This window comes from Labeo rohita, chromosome 24 (assembly GCF_022985175.1).
Source record: "Labeo rohita strain BAU-BD-2019 chromosome 24, IGBB_LRoh.1.0, whole genome shotgun sequence".
NCBI lineage: Eukaryota > Metazoa > Chordata > Actinopteri > Cypriniformes > Cyprinidae > Labeo > Labeo rohita.
Window position 1 is genome coordinate 3,072,291 of NC_066892.1, and position 22,529 is coordinate 3,094,819.

Here is a 22,529-nt window from a genome sequence, read left to right on the forward strand (position 1 = left end):
TATATATATATATATATATATATATATATATATATATAAAAAAAATTTTTATATAATTTTTTTTCAGGCTCTCATGTCGCATTAAAGCCAAACGGGGGCACTGAAGAGCCGCTCAGGTAGGATTGGTCACTATCTGGGGGCGTTACAAGGGTAGTTATCAAAGATCTTAACGCATGAATTATTTACTGTTGCGTTTTTTCATTTTATAACCAGACGAAAGTCACTAAAAACACAGTTAAAATCCATATAAAATCCTGACTGCAAGTTTAAATAACTTAAGTTTACCCCGTGCACAGTCCACCTACCTTGATTCTTGTTATTCTCCATAAAATCAGTGTGATTGAACAATCTGATTGGACACGTCCGTCCTCTGACTACAAATAGTAGGCGTATCCCTTCCGGCGATTGGCTTACGGCGCCTGTCAGTTAACTCGCGCCCCGCCCCCTTCATTCCTGCGTGTGTGTTGAGTGTGTAGTGTGTGTGGAGAGCGCAGCCGGACCCGTGTGATCAGCTGTGACCGTGGGAAACGGACCCACTGCGCCCACCCAGACCTGCAAAAATCCGTCTTTGGAGCGGAAACTCTCGAGAGAATCCACATTGAACCACATCATGGAGTTTCGGGATAGTTGTCTCTGCGTATCGCCGAAAGGTTCGTCAGGGGCTGTGAGCTAGTGGAAAGTAAACACCTCCTCTCCATCACTGTTTACTTGGAGTGTTTTTATAAGTTTGCCACATTATTTTGGAACTCGCACTGTAACGCATCAGCGCGTGTCCGTGTGCCTGCGGGGGAGCGGGGACGCGCATGGATCGAGAGCGCGGAAGGTCCCGGACTGAATCCCCTCAGAAATCAACCCAGGAGAGCTCGGCTAAATTAAAACTTTTTGGCTAAATAAATTCTATTATTATTATTATTATTATTATTAATATTATTATTGTCCCCTTAGCGAGGGTCCTGTCAGATGGTTATTGTGCATAAATAAATCATCGTAGTGAGTTTGTGATGAGGCGGACCGGAGGTCGGACTGCAGCGCGCGGGGGAGGACTCAACGGTGGAATTATTGCGCAGTTTTTAAAATAACGGAAAAAACGGGAACACAAACACACACTCATGGCACAAAGTACGTCTGCAAAAGATAACGCCTGCCGAAAATTCCAGGCCAATATTTTCAACAAGAGTAAATGCCAGAACTGCTTCAAGGCTCGGGACGCGCACCTGCTGAGTGATGAAGACTTCTCACAGGTAATGTATCTGCAAAAATGACTGAATAATTAGTGTCAAATGGATAATGACCAGCAAACTGTTTCAGAACTACATTAGCAATAAAGTACCATGGTAATAGTATGGTTTTTTAGACGTGCTACCAGGGTAAAAGGGATGGCAGGATGCCACAATACCATGTTTTTTGGATATGTACTATGGTAATGTCATGGTATTGTTGGAGGTAAATGGATTGGAGTGTCACATTAAAAAATAGTATATTATATACATGTGACCCTGGATCACAAAACCAGTCATAAGGGTCAATTTTGAGGTCAATTTCGCTGAATAAATAAGCTTTCCATTGATGTATGGTTTGTTATGATAGGACAATATTTGGTCGAGATACAACTATTTGAAAACCTGGAATCTCAGGGTGAAAAAAAACCTCAAAATATTGAGAAAAATACCTTTATAGTTGTCCAAATTAAGTTGTTAACAATGTATATTACTAATCAAAAATTAAGTTTTGATATATTTACAGTAGAAATTTTACAAAATATCTTTAGGGAACATGATCTTTACTTAATTTCCTAATGATTTTTGCCATAAAAGAAAAATTAATAATTTTGACCCATACAATGTATTTTTGGCTATTGCTACAAATAAACCCCAGCGACTTAAGACTGGTTTTGTGGTCCAGGGTCACATATAGTAATGTAATGAAATAAATAATCAAAAATTTTAAATAACATAAATATGAAATATTTTAAATTAGTTTTTTTATTTTATTTTTTTTTTTAAATACACTACCAGTAAAGTTTTTGAACAGTAAGATTTATGTTTTTTTTTTTTTGAAGAAGTCTCTTCTGCTCATCAAGCCTGCATTTATTTGATTCTAAGTACAGCAAAAACAGTAAAATTTTTGAAATGTTTTTACTATTTAAAATATCTATTTTCTATTTGAATATATTTTAAAATGTAATTTATTCTTGTGATTTCAACGCTGAATTTTCAGCATCATTACTCCAGTCTTTAGTGTCACATGATCCTTCAGAAATCTAATCTAATTCTAATATTCTGATTTGCTGCTTAAAAACATTTATTATTATTATTATTATGTTGAAAACAGCTGAGTAAAATGTTTCAGGTTTCTTTCACGAATAGAAAGTTCAGAAGAACAGCATTTATCTGAAATAGAAATCTTTTGTAACATTATAAATGAACAGCAAATGAGCATATTAGAATGATTTCTGAAGGATCATGTGACACTGAAGACTGGAGTGATGATGCTGAAAACTCAGCTTTAATCACATGAATAAATTTAATTTTAAAATATATTCAAATAGAAAGTAGTCATTTTAAATAGTACAAATATTTCATCAAATTACTGCTTTTGCTGTACTTCGGATCAAATAAATGCAGGCTTGTTGAGCAGAAGAGACTTATTTAAAAACATAAAAGATCTAACCGTTCAAAAACTTTTGACTGGTACAAAATCAGCAGAAAGATTGACATCATGGATATTGATCCATATTAAAGCCAAACAGATAAACTGGATAACCACCAACATGCTTCAAACCCACACTAACAATAAAGTACTATGGTAATACTGTGGTTAGACATGGTTTCATGGTCCAAGGTTGGCTGCCCATTAAGATTCTAGAAGGTGGTATTTAGCACAATATAACCTTACCATAATACCATGTTTTTGACATATACTTTGACAATGCCATGGTTTAGTTGTTAAATGGAGTATCATGTAAAAACAATGTCATTACCACGGTATATAAGGGGATTTTGACTATATGCTGAACCACTTTTTGACATTTAAGATGATCTGATTTACCTGAATTCCCTCTTTCCAATCTTTGTTTGTGAAACTAGACCACAGGTTTATAACTAATAACATCTGTTTTTTTCCACAACATGTGCTTTGGAGTAGTGGTTAAATATCAAGGTGGTTTTAAAAAAGGTTGTAGGTTCAAACCCTAGAGAGGTTAATCCTTTCTAATTACCATTACGGCTTTGATCGAGGCACTTAACCTCAGGTTACCCCTGGAGGTCTGACCCATTTCTGGTGAACTGTTGCTTTGGGTAAAGGTGTCAGCCACATGACTAATTAGTGATTAGTAGTAATTAATGATGCCGTTTACCAGATGCACATTGTAGTTAAGTGACGTGCATCAAGCTGCTGCGTGCGTTGTTTAGAATCTTAAAACTGGTGGTCTAGTTTTGCACAGTTAAAAATCTGGGCTGGTAATTGAAAGGTTGTGGGTTCGAACCCATTAAGTCCAAAAGGACTAACTCTGTTTGGCTAGATGTGTCTACTAATTTAGTGATTAGTGGCAGAGTTTAGTGTTATTTCACCTGCTGTAGACCAAAGATACAAGTCATATCGGAGCTTTTATACTATTTTGAGCCTTTATTCCAGCTCCAGAATGGATTTACAGGAAGGCCACACACAGATGCAGGGGGGTTTCCCGACTGTATTCTTAAAAATTACCACAGCTGGGTCTCGACTATATTACTGACGTGACGTGGCCTCCGTTTGCCATCTGTCTCGCTGTATAGGTTGGATTGTCATCAAAGAATGAAGTGATGAAGCGAAGAAAGGCTGAATATTTGGACGTGAAAGCAAGCGCTTGTGTCTTTGAACGTGAGAGAGAAATCCAGAGAAATGAGCCTCAAAGCAGCACAGAAGTCTTTTTTTAGAAAGCACTTAGAAATTGAGCTGACAGTGAAGTGAATCAGGTCTTTAGTACCTGTTAAGGCAGTCAAAGTCATATGTTGAGACTCATATCCTTCTGTTTTTTTTTAAGGATCAGATTTGCGGTCGTAGCCTTCCCAGCAAATGTCTGTAGTATTCTCATTTCTTCTGTCTTCTTGCTTTAAATGTCCACATGAAACCCATTTTAATTATTCGATGTGATGAATTTCCAAGTGAATCAGGATATTTAATTAGAAAAAGTGACTGGATATAATTTTATCCATCGAGAACTGATTAGATAATGCAGATGTCTCTGAATTACAGGTGTTTGAGTAAAAAAGAAAAAAGGAAAATTATGTTTTTGAACTGAAGTTGTAACATTTGGAGCATAAAGTCAAAATTAGGAGAATCAAGATCAAAGTCATAATATTTTGAGCATGAAGTCAAAATAAAGTCATAGCATTATATGATTAAAGTCAAGTCAAAATTACAAGAATAAAGTCATAGCAATACAATACATTATTTTATAATATATAATAAATCATTAGTATGACAAACAGTGTGAATTTTATTATGAATAGAAGTCCCTGGACTGTAATTTATTATCAAAATATTACTTTTATGTTTATCAAAACAAAATATATTTCATATTACAACTTTATTCTACTGATACTACAACTTTCTCATAATATTATGACTTTATTTTCATAATATTACTATTTTAATCTCAGAATGTCACAGCTCTAATCTCGTATTGCTAAATGATGTAAATTAAGTCAGTTTTGATTTTATCTTGACTTAACTCTTTCCCGAGACTATTATACATGCATGATTACATTCGAAATTATATTCTTCACTAAAACATTTCAATTAGTGCTGCAAAACGATTAGTCACGATTAATCGATTAAAAAAAGTTTATGTTTGCATACTACTGTATATGTGTGTGTACTGTGTATATTTATTATATATATAAATACACACACATACAGGTATTTATTAAGGAAAAATGTTAGTTTTATATGTAAAATATATATATATATATATATATATATATATATGTTTACATACAAATACACACAATACAGAAAAATATATCTTTTTTTAAAATATATGCATATATGTGTGTGTGTTTATTTATACATAATAAACAAACAAACTTTTATTTTGAATTGATTAATTGTGACTGATCCTTTTGCAGCTCTAATTTCAAAAGTTAAAAAAGCAATGCAAAACTTAGTAAACTGTTATGCTATGACTTGATTCACTTCAATGGACAGAGTGATTCAGAACTTATTCAGGTGTATAAACCAACCACAACATCCTGGCATCATGCATGGCAAACATCGATTACATTGTCATCTGAAATTGCAAAAAACTATGCTTGCTGTTGTCGTTCAGGTGTATGGCGCACAATGTCGTAATGATTCCGGACCTTTTTAAAAAAGTCATGGCAAAACCAGAACAACGTTGTAACATTTTGAGCATAAAGCTCAAAGTCATAATATTTTAAGCATGAAGTCAAAATAAAGTCATAGCATTATATGATTAAAGTCAAGTCAAAATGACAAGAATAAAGTCATAGCAATACAAGGTTAAAATTGCAATATTTTGAACAAAGTCAAAATTGAGAATATAAAATAATTCATAGTGTTACAAAATTAAAATGACAATATTTTGAGAGTGAAGTCAAAATTATGAAGATAAAGTTGTAGTATTATGAGGATACAGCTGATGCAGTACAAGATTGAAGTATACAGTATATGGTGTGTTTATTATTTTGTAATATAATATAATAAAACACATTAGTACGGCAGTGTGAATTTTATTATGAATAGAAGTCTCTGGACTGTAATTTATTATCAAAATATTACTTTTATGTTTATCAAAACAAAATATATTTTATATTGCAACTTTATTCTACTAATACTAATACTTTATTTTCATAATATTACCATTTTAATCTCAGAATATCACAACTCTAATCTCGTATTGCTAAATAATGTAAATTAAGTCAGTTTTGATTTTATATAAACTTAACTATTTACAGAGACTTATGCATGCATGATGATTACATTTAAATTACAGCGGCAAAACGATTAGTCACGATTAATCGATTTAAAATAAGTTTATGTTTGCATACTACTGTATATGTGTGTGTACTGTGTATATTTATTATGTATATATAAATAAACTCACATGTATGTATTAAGCAAAAATATGTTAGATTTATATGTAAAATATAAATTCATTTCTATAAATTATAGAAATTAAATACAAGTGTTTACATACAATACATACTATTTTTTTTTAAATATATGCACATATGTGTGTGTTTTTATATGTATATAATAAATAAACACAAACTTTTATTTTGAATTGATTAATCGCGACTAATCGATTCACAGCTCTAATATCAGTAGTTAAAAAAGCATGGCAAAGGCCTTAGTGAACTTTTATGTTATGACTCGGGTGCAGAAACCAACGACAGCTTCCTAGCATCATGCATGGCAAACATCGCTCACGTTGTCATCAAAAAATGCAAAAATCTAAGCAAGCTGTTGCCGTTCAGGTGTACGTCGTGCGAGGCTGTCGCAATGATTCCGGCCCGTCGTTCTGTCAGACGTCAATATACCCGTCTTTCGCTCTCTCTTTCTGTCTCGCTGCAGTTGGTCAGGTTTTTCCGAGTTGTTCATTCCACACATATTTATGTCCATGCTTTTTGTCATGCTATTAGAATCCACCCTCCCCCTTGACACACGCTCTCTGTGAGACAGTCGGCGCTCAGTTCTGCTGTTATGAGAGAAAAAGGGGGGCTGTAAAAATAAACAGAACAAACTTTAACCATTGAAGAGGAAAATCTGGCCTACATTAGCCCTTCTCTCTTGCTCTCCCTCTCTCTCGGCGTCCCTGTCCGCTCCTCATCACTGATTTCCCAGAGCACAGAGTCTCCCATTAGCAGGAGATCAGGAGAAACTAGATTTGCATTTCCTGAAGGGAAAGAATAGTGTTAAACTTTTAGGTACACTTCATTTTTATCAGTTTAATATATCGTTCTTATACGGGTATATTTTGAATGCTGATCTTAAGTTATGATAAGTTTATGCACATGCTGTTTAATTTTTTAGGTTTAATTAATTGCATCAGTTTATTATTTTAAACCATAACTGGAAGGTTTTAAGTCAGTGCAGTGAAGCCATGCATGAGCTAGAAGAGTGAATTTCACCTCAGCCTTTCGTCTCACACTTGATCTGAGGAGTCTTATTTTTTTCTAACGTTTTTCTTTTGCTCAGACTTTTTTCACGGGCCATCGTTCAAGTTGTCAAACCGACATTCCTTTAACCAGACGATAAACTGGCATTCATTCATTCGCTCGCTCGCTCTTTCTTTTCCACCTTAGCAGAGAAAAATAACAACTCTGAACTCTTTAATATCTCATTTGTTTCTCCTGGAGACATTGAAGACTTTTTCTGAAGTTCTCAGATGTTTCTCCTGAGAAAAAGACGGCTGTAATCTTGTGTGACTTTCAGAGATCTGTGCAACTTAAATGACCTAAGATTTTATAGCTTTATAGTCTTTGTTAACTATAGTCTCTTCTCCATTTTAGGAGAAACACAAAACAAAGTTGCTACTAAAACGAAACTTATCTGAGATCTCAAGTAAGTCTGCTGAGCTTTGAAAGAGGAACCTTAATTTTCCCCTAGCGTTTGATTTTTCTCTCATGCGTGCTTTCTTTGAGGTTTTTGTAATATTACAAATCCGTTCATCGGCACTTTGTTGTGCAGTCACAGGAGGGTCACATGCAGAGATGTTATTCCTGTTTTGGTGCTTTTCTTTGGCATGTTTCCTCAAAGGTGAAATGTGCTTTTCAATGTGAAAATACTTTTTCATATCTCATGTTCATTGACTTTCAGACTATCGGAATGAAGTCCACATTGCAGACAAAAAACCCCATATCTAACTGACATTTAAAGTGACCAACCGCAGCTTTATTTTTATGTTAGGAACAGGTTTATCTAAAATAGCACTTGTGTTAAAAAGAACTGATTAGTTGTCTTATTGTTTTTAAACCATGTGTGTTTCATGTTTCAGGCAAAACCCATCTACGGCGGATGGCTGCTCCTGGCACCTGAAGGAACAAACTTTGACAATCCTCTGCACAGATCACGGGTTCGTATAATTGCAGTGCTCTTTAAAGTCCAGGAAAACTTCACCAACAGCTCGCCACTGCATATGGATTATAATGCAGTGCTGCACAGTTAATTTTGGCAAAAATGTCTAACAAAAACTATTTTTAGACACGTCCTAGAATGTGCTGTTCAGTTCTCACCTGCACTAATAGAGCGAATCATGGAAGTCCAGGACTGTATTTCACACCAAAATGAAAAGGAAAATGTAAGGAATGATGTTTCAGATCTCAAAAATCTATCTCAACAAAAGTTATGATTGTTAGAGCAGTTTAATATTGAACAAAAACATACTAGATGTCATGCATAATATGACAAAGGACCAGAATTCTTTCTCTATTATCGTACATTGTGCGAGTGAAGAGATTGCAGCTATTCTGTGTGTACTGAGTGTGTGTGTGTTTACTGTACAGTATGTGTGCTTGTGAAGGGACGAACGAGTCAAGTGTGTGTGTTTGAGGGGGCCGTGGAGTCGCTGACTCACTCTTATTCTCTCTCAAGCTGAACTCGTGAGAAACAGCAGGAGAGGGAGTTTGTGGGATGGGAAACAATTCTACAACAAACAGGAAATCGCAGATTGATGAACAAGATGGAAAGATGATAAAAATAACCCCAAAATATATGTAATACATACAAGTATGTATGTGTAGCATGTGGTGGTCAACCAAATAGCTATTGCTAATCTCCAAAGTCTATAAATAAATAAATATATAAAATGCAATTTAATGCGTCTGACAAAATTGAGTATTCAGTATAGTGTTTATGTAATTAAAATGAACTGTTATATTATGAAATATTTACCCCAAATGCACATCTGCAGAAAATGTTTATTAATTGTGGAAAATGTCAGTTGACAGTAACAGGAAGTTACCACTTCTGTAAATCAATCATGCTTATACTATATGATAAGATACAATGTTTTTTAACCAAGTCTCTGCTGCTCACCAAGCCTGCATTTATTAGATTTGAAGTACAGCAAAAAACGTAAAATTTGGAAATACTTTTATTGTTTAAAATAATGGATTTCTAAATGAAAATATTTTAAAATATAATTTATTCCTGTGATTTCAAAGCTGAATTTTAGCATCATTACTCCAGTCACATGATCCTTCAGAAATCATTCTAATGTTCTGATTTGCTGCTCAAAACATTTATTATTATTATGTTGAAAACAGCTAAACAGAATTTGTTTCAGGTTTCTTTGATGAATAGAAAGTTCAGAAGAACAGCATTGATCTGAAATCGAAATGTTAAATGTCTTTATCATCACTTTTGATCAATTTAAAGCATCCTTGCTAAATGAAAGTATTAATTTCTATAATTTCTTTCCCAAAAATGTATAATTGTACAAAAGCTTTTTATTTCAGATAAATTCTGGATCTTTCTATTCATCAAAGAATCCTAATAATAATAATACAAATAAAAATAAAACTTGAACAGCAAATCACAATAGTAGAATGCCTTCTGAAGAATCATGTGACTGGAGTAATGATGCTGAAAATTTAGCTTTGAAATCACAGGAATAAATTATATTTTAAAAGATATTAAAATAAAAAGCAGTTATTTTAAATAGTAAAAATATTTCACAATATTACTGCTTTTGCTGTTTTTCGGATCAAATAAATACAGACTTGGTGAGCAGAAAAGTCTTCTTTAAAAAACATTAAAAATCTTACTGTTCAAAAACTTTTGACTGGTAGTGTGCATACATTATAATTAATATACAGTGGCCCTAAAAACTGTTTAGACACTTAAGTTAGCCTCGAGAGCTAAAACATGAAGGTGGGATCACATTTTGCTCATGCAATCTCAATTTCTTCTCTTGCAGAAATGGCAGAGGCGTTTTTTCCTTCTGTATGAACATGGACTCCTGCGTTACGCACTGGATGACATGGTGAGTGTGTACTGTGGCTCACTCTTGGTTGTGTTCTCATACTGTATATGTGTTGCCATGTTCTGTCTGCAGTATGTGGGCGGCAATGTATGGACAGACCTTCAGGGTGTTTATGTTCCTGCCTGCCTGTTGTATGTTGTGTGTGTCTGTATATGCATTGTTTGGTACAATATAGCTGAATTCAGAGACTTGCGGTGCATAATCGTGACAATGAACGTGATGTTTCTAATAGCATACTACATCATTTAATGCACAGCTTGACAGTGCTTCTTCCACTGAACATTTTGGAGGGTATACCAGGTTCAGTACAAGTGAAACTTGTCCTTTTTTCTTTAAAAAAAGCCACAGTGAGCTATTTACAATGGAAGTGAAAATGTGAAGATCTTGGTTTTATAAAAGCGCTTGCACTTAATTTTTCTGTGTATTATTTGAGCTGTCAAATTTTTGTTGTCCTTTGTTGATCTTTTTATGGTTTTTTACCACAGATGTGATCGGTTGAGCTTAAACCACAAATAGTTGTAGTAAACCACAGTTCTCATCTTCTCAGCAGTGATGGCTGAAATGATGGATCTTCCAACTGAAAAAAGCACTTTATTTAGGCCATTTCAGATCATATACCTAAGTCCTAAGGTATATTGAATATCATCAAAAAGGCTTTCATATACCAAGGTGTATTTTCATCTGAAGGCTGTGCTGTTCCTCCTCGTCTGTTCGCTCATCTCATTCGCTTCTCTTTCATCTCTCGGAGAGGAGGAGGGAAGTGAGTGACGGACGTATAAAGAGCAGCATAAAGGATAAAAAGCCGTTTCGCTTCATTAGCATTCATGTGTGTTTGTGATTGTTATTAAGCACCACTTCAGCCCACACGTGATCATGAGTTCTTTTGTGTGTGTGTTTGTTCACGTAAGTGTGTGTCTGGAACTACATGAGCATAAAGTCCGTCGTTACTGAACGCAAGTCCGACCCGGCTCGGGTGATGATGGTGATGATCTCTATGTGTGTATGCGTGTGGGTGGGTGAAGCGGCGCTACATCCGAAAGCTACCCACAATCCATCTGTGCCCACTTTCCTCCTACACTCAGACATCCAGGAACAGAGATGAATGTACACATTACTGCAATCTCTCGTTCTGGAGAATTGCTAGCAGCGGAGAGAAAAAGAAGGGCAAATAAGAGAAGCATTTAACAAGGGAGGGATGATATTCTCTTGTGGATACGAACTGTAGTCAGATGGCGTATTTAAGGCTGTTATTGATGGACATTGTAGTCAGTTGCTTGTGTTGTTTATAATTTTGTGAAAGACTAAAGTGAATGGTGATCAGAGGCTGTCGAGCTCCAAAAAAGCTTTGTAAAAATTGTTTCAGACAAGGCACGAAGACAGAATTGATTCCTCTTTCGCATCTTCTTGCGCTTGAACGGACACGTACACACAAAATGATTTCAAAATACCCATCCTGACTTAGTGTTGTCACAATACAAAAATTTTGACTTTGATACAATACCTGACTAAAATATCACAATACTACTACTGAACTGATACTGCGGGAAAAAAACCTAGAACAGGAAAAGTAATTGAATAATAGATGATCCAAATGGAGATCATGGTTACTTTATCTAATTAAAAAATTTCATCCTCCCTTTAAAAAAAAATAAAAAATAAAATAACAATAGTAACAACATGCCAGTGCCACTACACAGGATCATGGTGAACAACTACCAAGTTGATTTTATTTCACGACAACAATTTATATCATGACATAGTCATTTTTTGTTATTTTATCTTTGTTATTAATAATAAGAACCTAGTAAGAAACTAAAGGACAACTACAGTAAAACAAAGACACATGAAATAAAGAGGGCCCTATGAAATCTGTTTTATTTTTTCCTAAATTCCATTTAAAATTTTCTAGACTCTGTTTTAATATATACATTAAAACCTGCAGAATTTAACAGCAATTTATTTAAAGTTTAACAAAAATTACATGTTTGAAATGCGTTTTAACAATTTTTCTCAAATTCAGTTTTGTTTGTGAATCTCTGTTTTCCATTAATTTTCTGGATTCTATTTTAATCGTTTCATTACATTTTAATAATCAAAAGCATGTCTAATGAATTTAAAAAAGGATAATTAGATGTGATAAAGACTTTATTTATTATAGGCTATTTCTTTCTTTTTTTTTTCTTTTTTTAGAAATACTGTTGTGTATTTACAATTTTCTGGTAAATATTTTTTTTCTGGTAAATATTCCTTAAACATTGCTTTAATAATTTTCTTTTAGTAGTAGTAGTACTATCTTTACATTAAGTAATATATTGATATTTTTGACTGTCAAGTTAAACCAAACTTTTATTTTGACGGGTTGCTTATATGACAGTAGTTTTCCGCAAAAGAAACGGTAAAATGCTCAGGAAGTGACTCTCAGAGCAGATCTAGAGATTATGTTCATGTGTTTATGTACTCCCATATTGAGGCGGCAGAGGCTGAAAACACCACGAACGTCATGCGTATGTGTGTAGTAAACAAAACGGCGCATCTGTGCCATTCACTAACACAAACACACAGAAATACGGCTCTTGACAATCATTCTCGTCAGTTTTGTCTTACGTGAACGTAAACAGTGGAAAAAGAAATCGCATGTGCATCATTATGTTGGATCTGTGCATTTGATCTTAAACTTTAACAAAGATGAATCTATATTTAATGTATACAGTAAACACTATGCAGTGGTATTTGTTCTCATTTTATTACTGACTGTTTACTTGTCTTTAAAATGTTTGACCTTTATTAGATATGCTACTAGTTTTAGAAGAAGTACGAAAGTGTTCTTAAGTTAGTGAAGAAAAATGACCCGATTTGTGGCTCAAAATCTGTAATATGATCCGGACTGTCTGTTGCATTCCTAGTCTCTTGACTTGTTATTCAAAGAAAAAAATGCAATCACGGATGTTTTTGATCATGCTGATTTGTCCGCAGTGATGTTCAGCCTATGTCTTTTTTTATTCAGGCTAGTTAAATTAATTTTGGACTACCAAAATCTGAAGTGAAAATTAAAAAAAAAAAAAAAAAAATCAGTCTATGTGACTTGTAAACTATATTCCAGATTTTATGAAGACATACTACTGATTTGCGTGAAGAACAGACTAAAACTGTAACTAAAGAGTTACTATTCACTCAAAATCTTGCTTGACAGCTGTTTACTTGGAAAGCATCGTCTTCTACTGTAAATAACTCCTTCTGCTATAAATAACTTCCTTCATATTCCACAGAAGAAAGTCATACGAGTTTCGGAAGAGGTGAGGATGAGTAAACGATTCATTTTTAGATTAACTATTACTTTACACACAAACATGTGGTCAGACAGCAATGATGGCTTCAACAGTTAATGAGTTAATTATAGTTTGTGAGTCCTTTTGAGTGATTCATGAACAGATTTGAAAGCCTTTGAGTCATTTGTTTGTGAATCACACTGTAGTGGTTGCACTGTATTTTGGTTTTTGACAACACAATAGTACAATAGTACAAAATACTATATGTACAGTTGAGGTCAGAAGTTTACATACACCTTGCAGAATCTGCAAAATGTTAATTATTTTACCAAAATAAGAGGGAACATATAAAATACATGTTATTTTTTATTTATTACTGACCTGAATAAGATATTTTACATATGAGATGTTTACATATGAATTTATAAAAATGACCCTGTTCAAAAGTTTACATACACTTGATTCCTTAATTGTGTTGTTACCTGAATTACCCACAGCTGTGTTTTTTTTTTTTTTTTTTGTTTATTGATGAACAGAACAGTCCACTGTTCTTTAGAAAAGTAATTCAGGTCAAGTTTATAGCTGGGGGTGTAAACTTTTTGAATTTGATGATCAGGGTAAATTTAACTTATTGTGTCTTCTGGGAAGCATGTAAGTATCTTCTGTAAGTATCTAAACCAAAGAATTTGTGTGACCTGAAGGATTTTTCTGAAGAACAGTAGGCAGTTTAACTGTTCAGGACAAACAATGGACTCATGAACAGTCACTAAAAAAACAAAAAAAAAACAAAACAGCTGTGGATCATTCACTTAACAACACAGTATTAAGAATTAAGTATATGTAAATTCGACTATTATTTTCTCTTGTGGACTATGTGTAAACATCTTTTAAGTGAAATATTCTATTCAAGTCAGTACTAAATAAAAAATAACATGCATTTTCTATGATCCTCCTTATTTTGGTAAAATAATTAACATTTTGCAGATTCTGCAAGGTGTATGTAAACTTTTGACCTCAACTGTATTCTGTATACTATGTAACAATTTAAAACGATTTTGAATAGCTGATGAAAAACTTCAAATGAAAATTTGAAATGTTGCATTGCCAACTAAAAAAAATTAATATAATGAAGCCTCCTAAAATTACTAATAAAAATAAATAGAAATATGATTAATTTACGCTAAAATTAATTAAAATAACAACAAGTGAAACAAAAATGCTAAAATGAAAAGCTAAAATGAAAAATTAAAATATAAAAATAACAGCTAGTTCAAAACATTAATAAAAAACATTTATAACAGAAATTGCTATTTGTGACCCTGGACCACAAAACCAGTTTTATGTTTCACGGGTATATTTGTAGCAGTAGCCAAAATACATTGTATGGGTCAAATTTATTGATTTTTCTTTTATGCCAAAAATCATCAGGATATTAAGTAAAGATCATGTTCCGTGAAGATATTTTGTTAATTTCCTACCGCAAATATATCAAAACGTAATTTTTGATTAGTAATATGCATTGCTATGAACTTCATTTGGACAACTTTAAAGGCCATTTTCTCAATATTTAGATTTTTTTGCATCCTCAGATTCCAGATTTTCAAATGGTTGTATCCACCATACATCAATGGAAAGCTTATTTATTCCACCTTTAGATGGTATAAGATTATATAAATCTCAATTTCAAGAAATTTACACTTATGACTGGTTTTGTGGTCCAGGGTCACATTTGTGTTACGCACACACACACACACAGACCCACTTGAAATGCTTTCTAATGCAGATGATTTTGACAAGTGTGTGTATGTGTGTGTGTTGATGTCATCAGCAGGGTTTTCATTGTATCGGTCCCATCAGAAACAGGTGCTGAAGTGGCCGCAATGGTCTCATGAGAGGTCAGGATGTCTGGTGTTGACTGGACGTCGAACGCTTGAATGCTTGAGTCTCACGCTATATTTATAGCTGCTCTCCAACATGTTTCCATAACGACCGCTCAAACCCTACAATATAGAATATAGTGGTGAATCTTACGAAACATGTCAAGAACACCTATAAATTGAATCTAAAAAAGGCTTATTTAGGCTTATTCAGAACATTAAAGGAAAAATTCAATTGTGTAATCACCTTCATGTCTGTCCAAACCCACATGACCTTCATTGTTCGGCAGAACACAAAAGAACATTAAAAAAAAAGTCTTTGTCTATACAGAGGAAGTTTATTGTTGTTGTTTTGGACCCCATTAGCTATCATTACAGTATGGAAACTCTAAAACTGTTCCTTTCATGTTCGTTCGTTTTTTTTTTTTGTTTTGTTTTGCATTATAACATTTAGTTCATGTGTGTTTGCTTTGTGTTTAGCAGTTATGTTAGTTTACATCTAAAAGCTGACAAAATAAATGGTTACATTTGCAGTAAGGTCCCATTAGTTAATGCATTAACTATCATTATCTAACAATGAGCAATATATTCCTTCGTTAAAGTTAGTTAATAAAAATACAGCTATTCATTGTTAATTCATGTTAGCTCAGGTCCATTAGACATTTACTAATACATTATTAAAATCAAAAGATGTCTCTTTTAATATTATATTAACACATACGTCTTTTGATTTTAATAATATATGAGTAAATGTTAAAAATTACATTTAAGATTAATAACTTCTTTAAAAGTATTATTCATGTTAACTGATGTAGTTAAAAAAAAAAAACTTATTGTAAAGTGTTACCAAAAAAAAAAGTATTTCCTGCAAACTGACCCAAAATATTTAAATATTTTCATATATTTAAAAATTTTTAAAATATATTTCAATAGGAACTACATCAACACAAGGAAAAGAATAGTGTAAAAACAATTTCATAGGGACCATAAAAATGAACATGAAATTTCAATTTACACTATTAGTCAATTTTTTTAACAATAAGATTTTTCTTTTTTTTTAAGCAGTCTCTTCTGCTTACCAAGCCTGCATTTATTTGATCTGAAGTACTGAAAAAAACTGTAAAATTTTGACATTTTTTTTAAAATATTTAAAATAACTGTTTTCAATTTGAATATATTTTAAAATGTAATTTATTCCTGTGATTTCAAAGCTGAATTTTTAGCATCATTTACTTCAGTCATGTGATCTTTCAGAAATCATTCTAATATTTATTTGCTGCTCATAAAACATTAATTATTATCATTATTATTATTATTATTATGCTGAAAACAGCTTAATAGACTTTTTTCAGGTTTCTTTGAATAAAAAGTTTAGAAGAACAGCATTTATCTATTATAGAAGTAATGTAATATAAATGCTGATCTTTGGATCTTTCTATTCATCAAAGAGTCCTGAAAAAATGTGCTTAACTGTTTTAAAAATGGATAATAATAATGAATGTTTTTTGAACAGCAAATCAGCATATTAGAATGATTTCTGAAGGATCGTGTGACACTAGACTCGAGTACTGATGCTGAAAATTCAGCTTTCCATCACAGGAATAAATTATATTTCAATATATATTTAAATAGAAAACAGTCATTTTAAATAGTAAAAATTATTCAAAATTTTACTGTTTTTGCTGTACTTTTGGATGAAATAAATGCAGGCTTGGTAAGCAGAAGAGACTTCTTTAAAAACATTTTAAAACTTTTGACTGGTAGTGTATAGCGTGAAACATGGTATTCAATGTACAAAATGTTGGATAGGGCTTATTTTGTTCTATTTTGTGGCTTCTATATTGATATATGCAATGAATTGTGAGTAATTGCTTGTTACATAATCAGTTTGATTGCATTTTTAAAATCAATTGACAGTCCTGCGTTCCTTCTCTCTATCATTCTCTCGTTCACTTTCCTCTTCTTCTGCCGTCCGCCCCCATTGGACTTAGAGCCACGAGAGAGAGAGACATGTGTAGGAGGGAAGAACAGGATGAGAGGAAGATTACAACAGAAGCCTGGCTGCTATTTTCAGACCAGTTGCATCTGTGGATCAATGCATGTGTGTTTTGTGATTAAACGGGTTGCTACTGAACATACATGTTGTAATGCATGACCTCAGTGGCCCCGGTTCATCAGAATGGTCCCTTGATGCTGACCTGTGGGCCAGTTGAGGGTTAAAGCTGTGGGCATGGGTTTGCTGAAAACAGATTCAGCAGTCTCTTTGTGTTGCGTAAAACGCTCAGTCAGTCGGGCAGCGTTCCCAGAGGCACCTCTCTAAAGACAACGGGACGCAGAGCAGCACTAGAGGAGTTTTAATGCGATTTGTCATTATCACAATGTTTCCACTTCATTCGCATGTGTTTCTTCTCCTAGTTTATCAGCCGTTTAGATCAGAGATTTCCAAACTGGGGTTTGCAAGCTGATGAATAGCTCATAATTCATTAAAATGATTTAATAAAATTTAGGTAACACTTTATTTTAGGGACTAATTCTCACTATTGACTAGCATGTATATTATAGCATACTGGCTGTTTATTAGTACTTAGAAATTAGTACTTAGAAAGCACATAAAGCCCTTAATCCTAAAACTAACTATTGATAAGCAGCAAGAGTTTATTGAGGCCAGAGAATTGTAATTAATAGTTAACAGTAGGAATAAAATTAAAAAAATAAATAAAATAAAATAAAACATATATAATATAATGATATAAATATTTATAATACAATATAAATGTTATATATATAGTATAATATATATATATTATATATACTATATACTATATATATACTATATATATATATATAACATTTATATTGTATTATAAATATTTATAATAAATATGGGTAGTTGACATATAGTTTCAAGAAGTGTCCCGCTATAATCTATGTAACATTCTATAATTCACCTGAAAATTATTTTTATTTTAAATTATGCTAAAAAAAAATTAAATATTCTTTTTCATTGATCTTTGTAAATTAAATGTCATTTTTTTTATTTTAATTAATTTTTTTTTTTTTTATAAACTCTTATATGATTGTTAAACATGAAGTTATAAGGAACTCATTTGTGGACTACATAGAATATGTATACTTTTAAAATTAATTTGTCATACTGCATGACCATTGAAGTTAAATGCAAAAACAGCTGAAAATGGAGACTAGTTAGCGCGCCTAAAATATACACTTTCCTTTATACATATATGGCATCTATCTATCTTTATATAATCTGTATCTATATTTATAATTTGTTTTTTACCTGATATTTTGATGTTAAAAAAATTGGACAACTGCGACAAAGAAATTGGAGAAGTTTAACTACTCATATCCTTTTTAAATGTTGTTTCAGATCTAAATGTCACTTTTTTTTTAAATATGTAGGACCAAAATGAGCACAGGTTGTGGGTAAAAAAGTGCAGTGGTGGTTAGTTAGATGGAACTAGTCTGGCAGTAAACAGAGGGCAGAAGTCAAACACAATATTTGAGCTTGAGGAACTTTGATCTGCAAATATGATTCACATAGCACAGATCCGTCTGTAATAAAATTTTGTTACCGACTTTTAACGTAAACAGTTGTGAGGAATATTTTAGAATAATAGATGAAAATGCTTAATCAAAACATATTTCATAATAAATATACACACCTATTTGGAGCAGTTGATTTCACTCTGAAAAACAGAAAGCAAGCAGATGATGAATGTTAGGTTTGGTTAGGCCACATGTTAGGGGAGGTTAAAGAGGCTTTTCTGCCCGCGAGTGAACCCTGCTGGGATGATTACATGGACTAAAAACCCCCCGCCGTCCTTTAAAAATGTATGATGTCTCTTTTATGGAACTTGAATTTCTCCCATGATGCCTCAGCAGCCTTAACTGCACCTCTGCTGTCATCACTCAGATGTGTCGGCATCGTGTCATCAGTGGTTTTAAAACAAACAAGCTCGTTCAACAGCGGCACTGAAGTGAAACGCGGTAAACAAGCCATTAAAAGGAAGCTGGAAACGCAACTTTGAAAAAGAAACGTTTTTGTGAAGGCCTGTTTTTTTTCCAGGGTTTTGTGTTGTTCGTCTTTCCAAATTTCTGATGAGTATGTGTGTGTTGCTTGGTCACTGTTTCTGTGTGTGTCAGTCTTTCCTGTTGAAAGAGTTATTGTGTGTGTGTGTGTGTGTGTGTGTGTGTGTGTGTGTGTGTGTGTGTGTGCTGGCTGCAAAACAAAAAAGGAATTTTGCAACTAGTCAAGAGCAAGAAGTAAAATATCAAGAGATGTTGTGAAAGAAGGTGAGAGAGAAACTTGGATGAGTTTGTTGGAGGAGGTTTGTCAGGGAATGACAGAAATACAGGGAGAATGAACCGGTTTGTGGTGTTTTTGTGGTGTGTATTTATGGGAGGTCATGTGCCACACATTTACACAAACGCACACACGTTTACTTAGCTACCTAGATGAGCAGCATAGACTTTTGTTGATTTGATATTAAGATATTTATAATTACAATAACCAAACAATGATCCGAAAAGAACATTTTTAATAAGTAATAAATCAATCCTCAAACTATACCCAAGTAAACACACATGTCTTTGTCAAATGACTAATTCCACAATGAGAGTTTTGTTGTTGTTGAGGCTCTTTGTACAAATATTATTCATGACAATGTTTATTTAGACGTACTTGGTGATTTAAAATCAGCCATAACACATGTGAATAGATATTTTTAGTTTGAACTACAGTTCAAAAGTCAGCTTTAATGTTTTTGAACATGCACTAAGAATGATTTAAAATACAGTTAAATCAGTAAAATTGCAAAATATTATTACAGTTTAAAAGAACCATTTTCTATTTGAATGTATTTTAAGATTTAATTTATTTCTTTGATCAAAGCTGAATTTTCAGCATTAGTGCTTCAGTCTTCAATGTCACATGATCCTTCAGCAGTCATTCTAATATGCTACTCAAGCATAAACTTAAAACAGTCGTGAAGCTACATAATTATCATAAATATGTGTGTGTGTGTGTGTGTGTGTGTTTTAGGCCAGCACTCTTCCACAGGGCACCATTAACCTGAATCAGTGTGTGGATGTTGTGGACGGTGAGAACCGGACGGGTCAGAAACACTCTCTGTGCATCTGCACACCGGAGAAAGACCATTACATACGTGCTGAGAGCAAAGAGATCATCCATGGGTGAGTTAAACACACACAGATGAAGAATCAGTGTTAATATCTCAGTGTTTATCATATATGGTTACAACGGTCTGATGTTAATGTGCAGTTTAACACATTACTGTATTGATGTGATGAACTACTGAGGGACAGTGGTTCATTTAAAATGTAAATTTAATACCCCACAATTAATTATGTTTTGAAAAAGCATGTTTTTCCTTTCATTTCCGCATGCACGTTCACTCTGTAAACTGTTGGAGATTTAATCACGACTTTGATACATTTAATCATTAACATTTACTCATTTAGCAGATGCTTTTATCCAAAGTGACTTTCAAAAATGCGGAACACCGCAAGCAATTTGTCATAGAGCCATTTGTATCACTAGGTTGCTATTTTGTAGAGTAACAGATCAGAATATAACTTGCAGATAAGCATATAAAATATATTTATTAGATGTTTTCATTTCATTTGTTCATCTGGTTAAGCTTAATGTGGGTTTGTTTTTACACATTAATAAGAAATAATGACTAATGTGACCACTCACTAATTGTAATTAGTGAAATACATTCATTACAGTCTGTATACGTAGATAAGAATTTACTACCTAATTGGTGTTTGGAAATAATTCCCAAATGCTGTTTGTGTTTTAAGGTGGCAGGAGGCGTTGATGGTGTTCCCACGAACCAACAAACAAAACCAGAAGAAGAAACGGAAAGTGGAAACACCAACGCCACAGGTAAACATATATACAGATACACTGACTCGAGAGATTTAAAGGAATATTTCACCCCAAAATTAGCATTAACTAACTTAACCAGCAAACATTTTTAAATTTTGAATCTGTGTTCACGTCTGGATATAATTGATGTGTGTTTGAGTTTTGCCGTGTAAACCATGAGCTTTGAACTTCTTGAGCTACATTTACAAACTTACACACCTACACACAAAACCTCGCCAACTATTTCACTCACCTCATTCAGTGAATGACAGCAAAAGGAATCTACTCTGGAATCTGAAGGTGTTTCTTCATCTTCATGCACGGGTAGCTCAGAAAAACCCTTATTTCTAGTCCTTAGATAAGATGGTTTATTTAGCATTTTGATCAACCAATCAGGATTTTATGACACAGATCTGCTTGGAAGGCTAGTACACAAATTAGAGAAAAAGTTTATCCTAAAGTCAATTTCTATATTTAATATAAATAAGTATATTTAATTTTTTAATGCTCTTTTTTTCGTAATCATTTTTTAAGGTATGTTTTATAATTTCTAGCTATATAGCTATATTATTATTATTATTGGTTTTGATGTTGTATTTATATTTTTTGTTTTGTTCTACAACAAACAAGTGTGCAGCGCGTGACCCTGGACCACAAAACCAGTCATAAGTGTAAATTTCTCGAAATTGAGATTTATGCATCATCTGAAAGCTGAATAAATAAGCTTTTCATTGATGTATGGTTTGTTAGGACAATATTTGGCAGAGATACAACTATTTGAAAATCTGGAATCTGCAAAAAAAATCAAAATATTGAGAAAATTGCCTTTAAAGTTGTCCAAATGAAGTTCATCGCAATGCATATTACTAATCAAAAATTAAGTTTTGATATATTTACGGTAGGAAATTTACAAAATATCTTTATGGAACATGATCTTTAGTTAATTTCCTAATGATTTTTGGCATAAAAGAAAAATCGATAAATTTAACCCATCCGATGTATTGTACAAATATACCCGTGCAACATAAGACTGGTTTTGTGGTCCAGTGTCACATTTTGTCTTTTTATTGTTGTTGTTGTTAGTTTTACTCAATCCTCTAGTTAATAAAATAATTAAGTTTTTTTTTTTTTTTTTTTTTTTTAAACGGATTGTTTGTATCGTTAGGATGTTTACTTTGCTCTGACCTCCTGACCTGTGTTTTATCAGGCTGCTGATCTGCTAACAGGTCGATGCTCCCAGCAGAACATCAATGGGTTTATTGTAAGTCCAGAACCAGCTTGATCCAACCAATCAGAGCGCAGCACAGGAATCTAATCAATACATAAACTCAGGGGGTTTTTTTGGAGATCATATAATTGGCAGGAATCTTGTCATATTTTGTCCAATAAATAATTCTCATGTGTGTGCTTCTGCTGGGATGCTGGGTGGCTCACGCAGGCATGTGTGTGTGTTTGGTTTCATGCAGAAAAATGCACTGAGTGAT

The 22,529-nt window shown here is 33.2% G+C and overlaps 1 protein-coding gene across 12 annotated transcripts in view; it reads left to right on the forward strand.

Moving 5' to 3' along the window:
* The first annotated feature begins 459 nt into the window (after nt 1-459).
* The window catches only part of si:ch73-103b11.2 (myosin phosphatase Rho-interacting protein), a 50,391-nt gene continuing 28,321 nt past the window's right edge, over nt 460-22,529 (forward strand). For 9 of the 12 annotated variants that reach the window (XM_051097682.1, XM_051097683.1, XM_051097679.1 and 6 more), the window contains exons 1-6: nt 460-1,241; nt 8,000-8,077; nt 9,923-9,988; nt 20,194-20,345; nt 20,979-21,063; nt 22,253-22,306. In XM_051097682.1, the coding sequence (XP_050953639.1) occupies nt 1,110-1,241; nt 8,000-8,077; nt 9,923-9,988; nt 20,194-20,345; nt 20,979-21,063; nt 22,253-22,306 (567 nt within the window). In that variant the 5' untranslated portion in view covers nt 460-1,109. The remainder of the gene's footprint in view (nt 1,242-7,999; nt 8,078-9,922; nt 9,989-20,193; nt 20,346-20,978; nt 21,064-22,252; nt 22,307-22,529) is intronic. The other 3 variants (XM_051097685.1, XM_051097691.1, XM_051097690.1) reach the window with 1 other exon arrangement.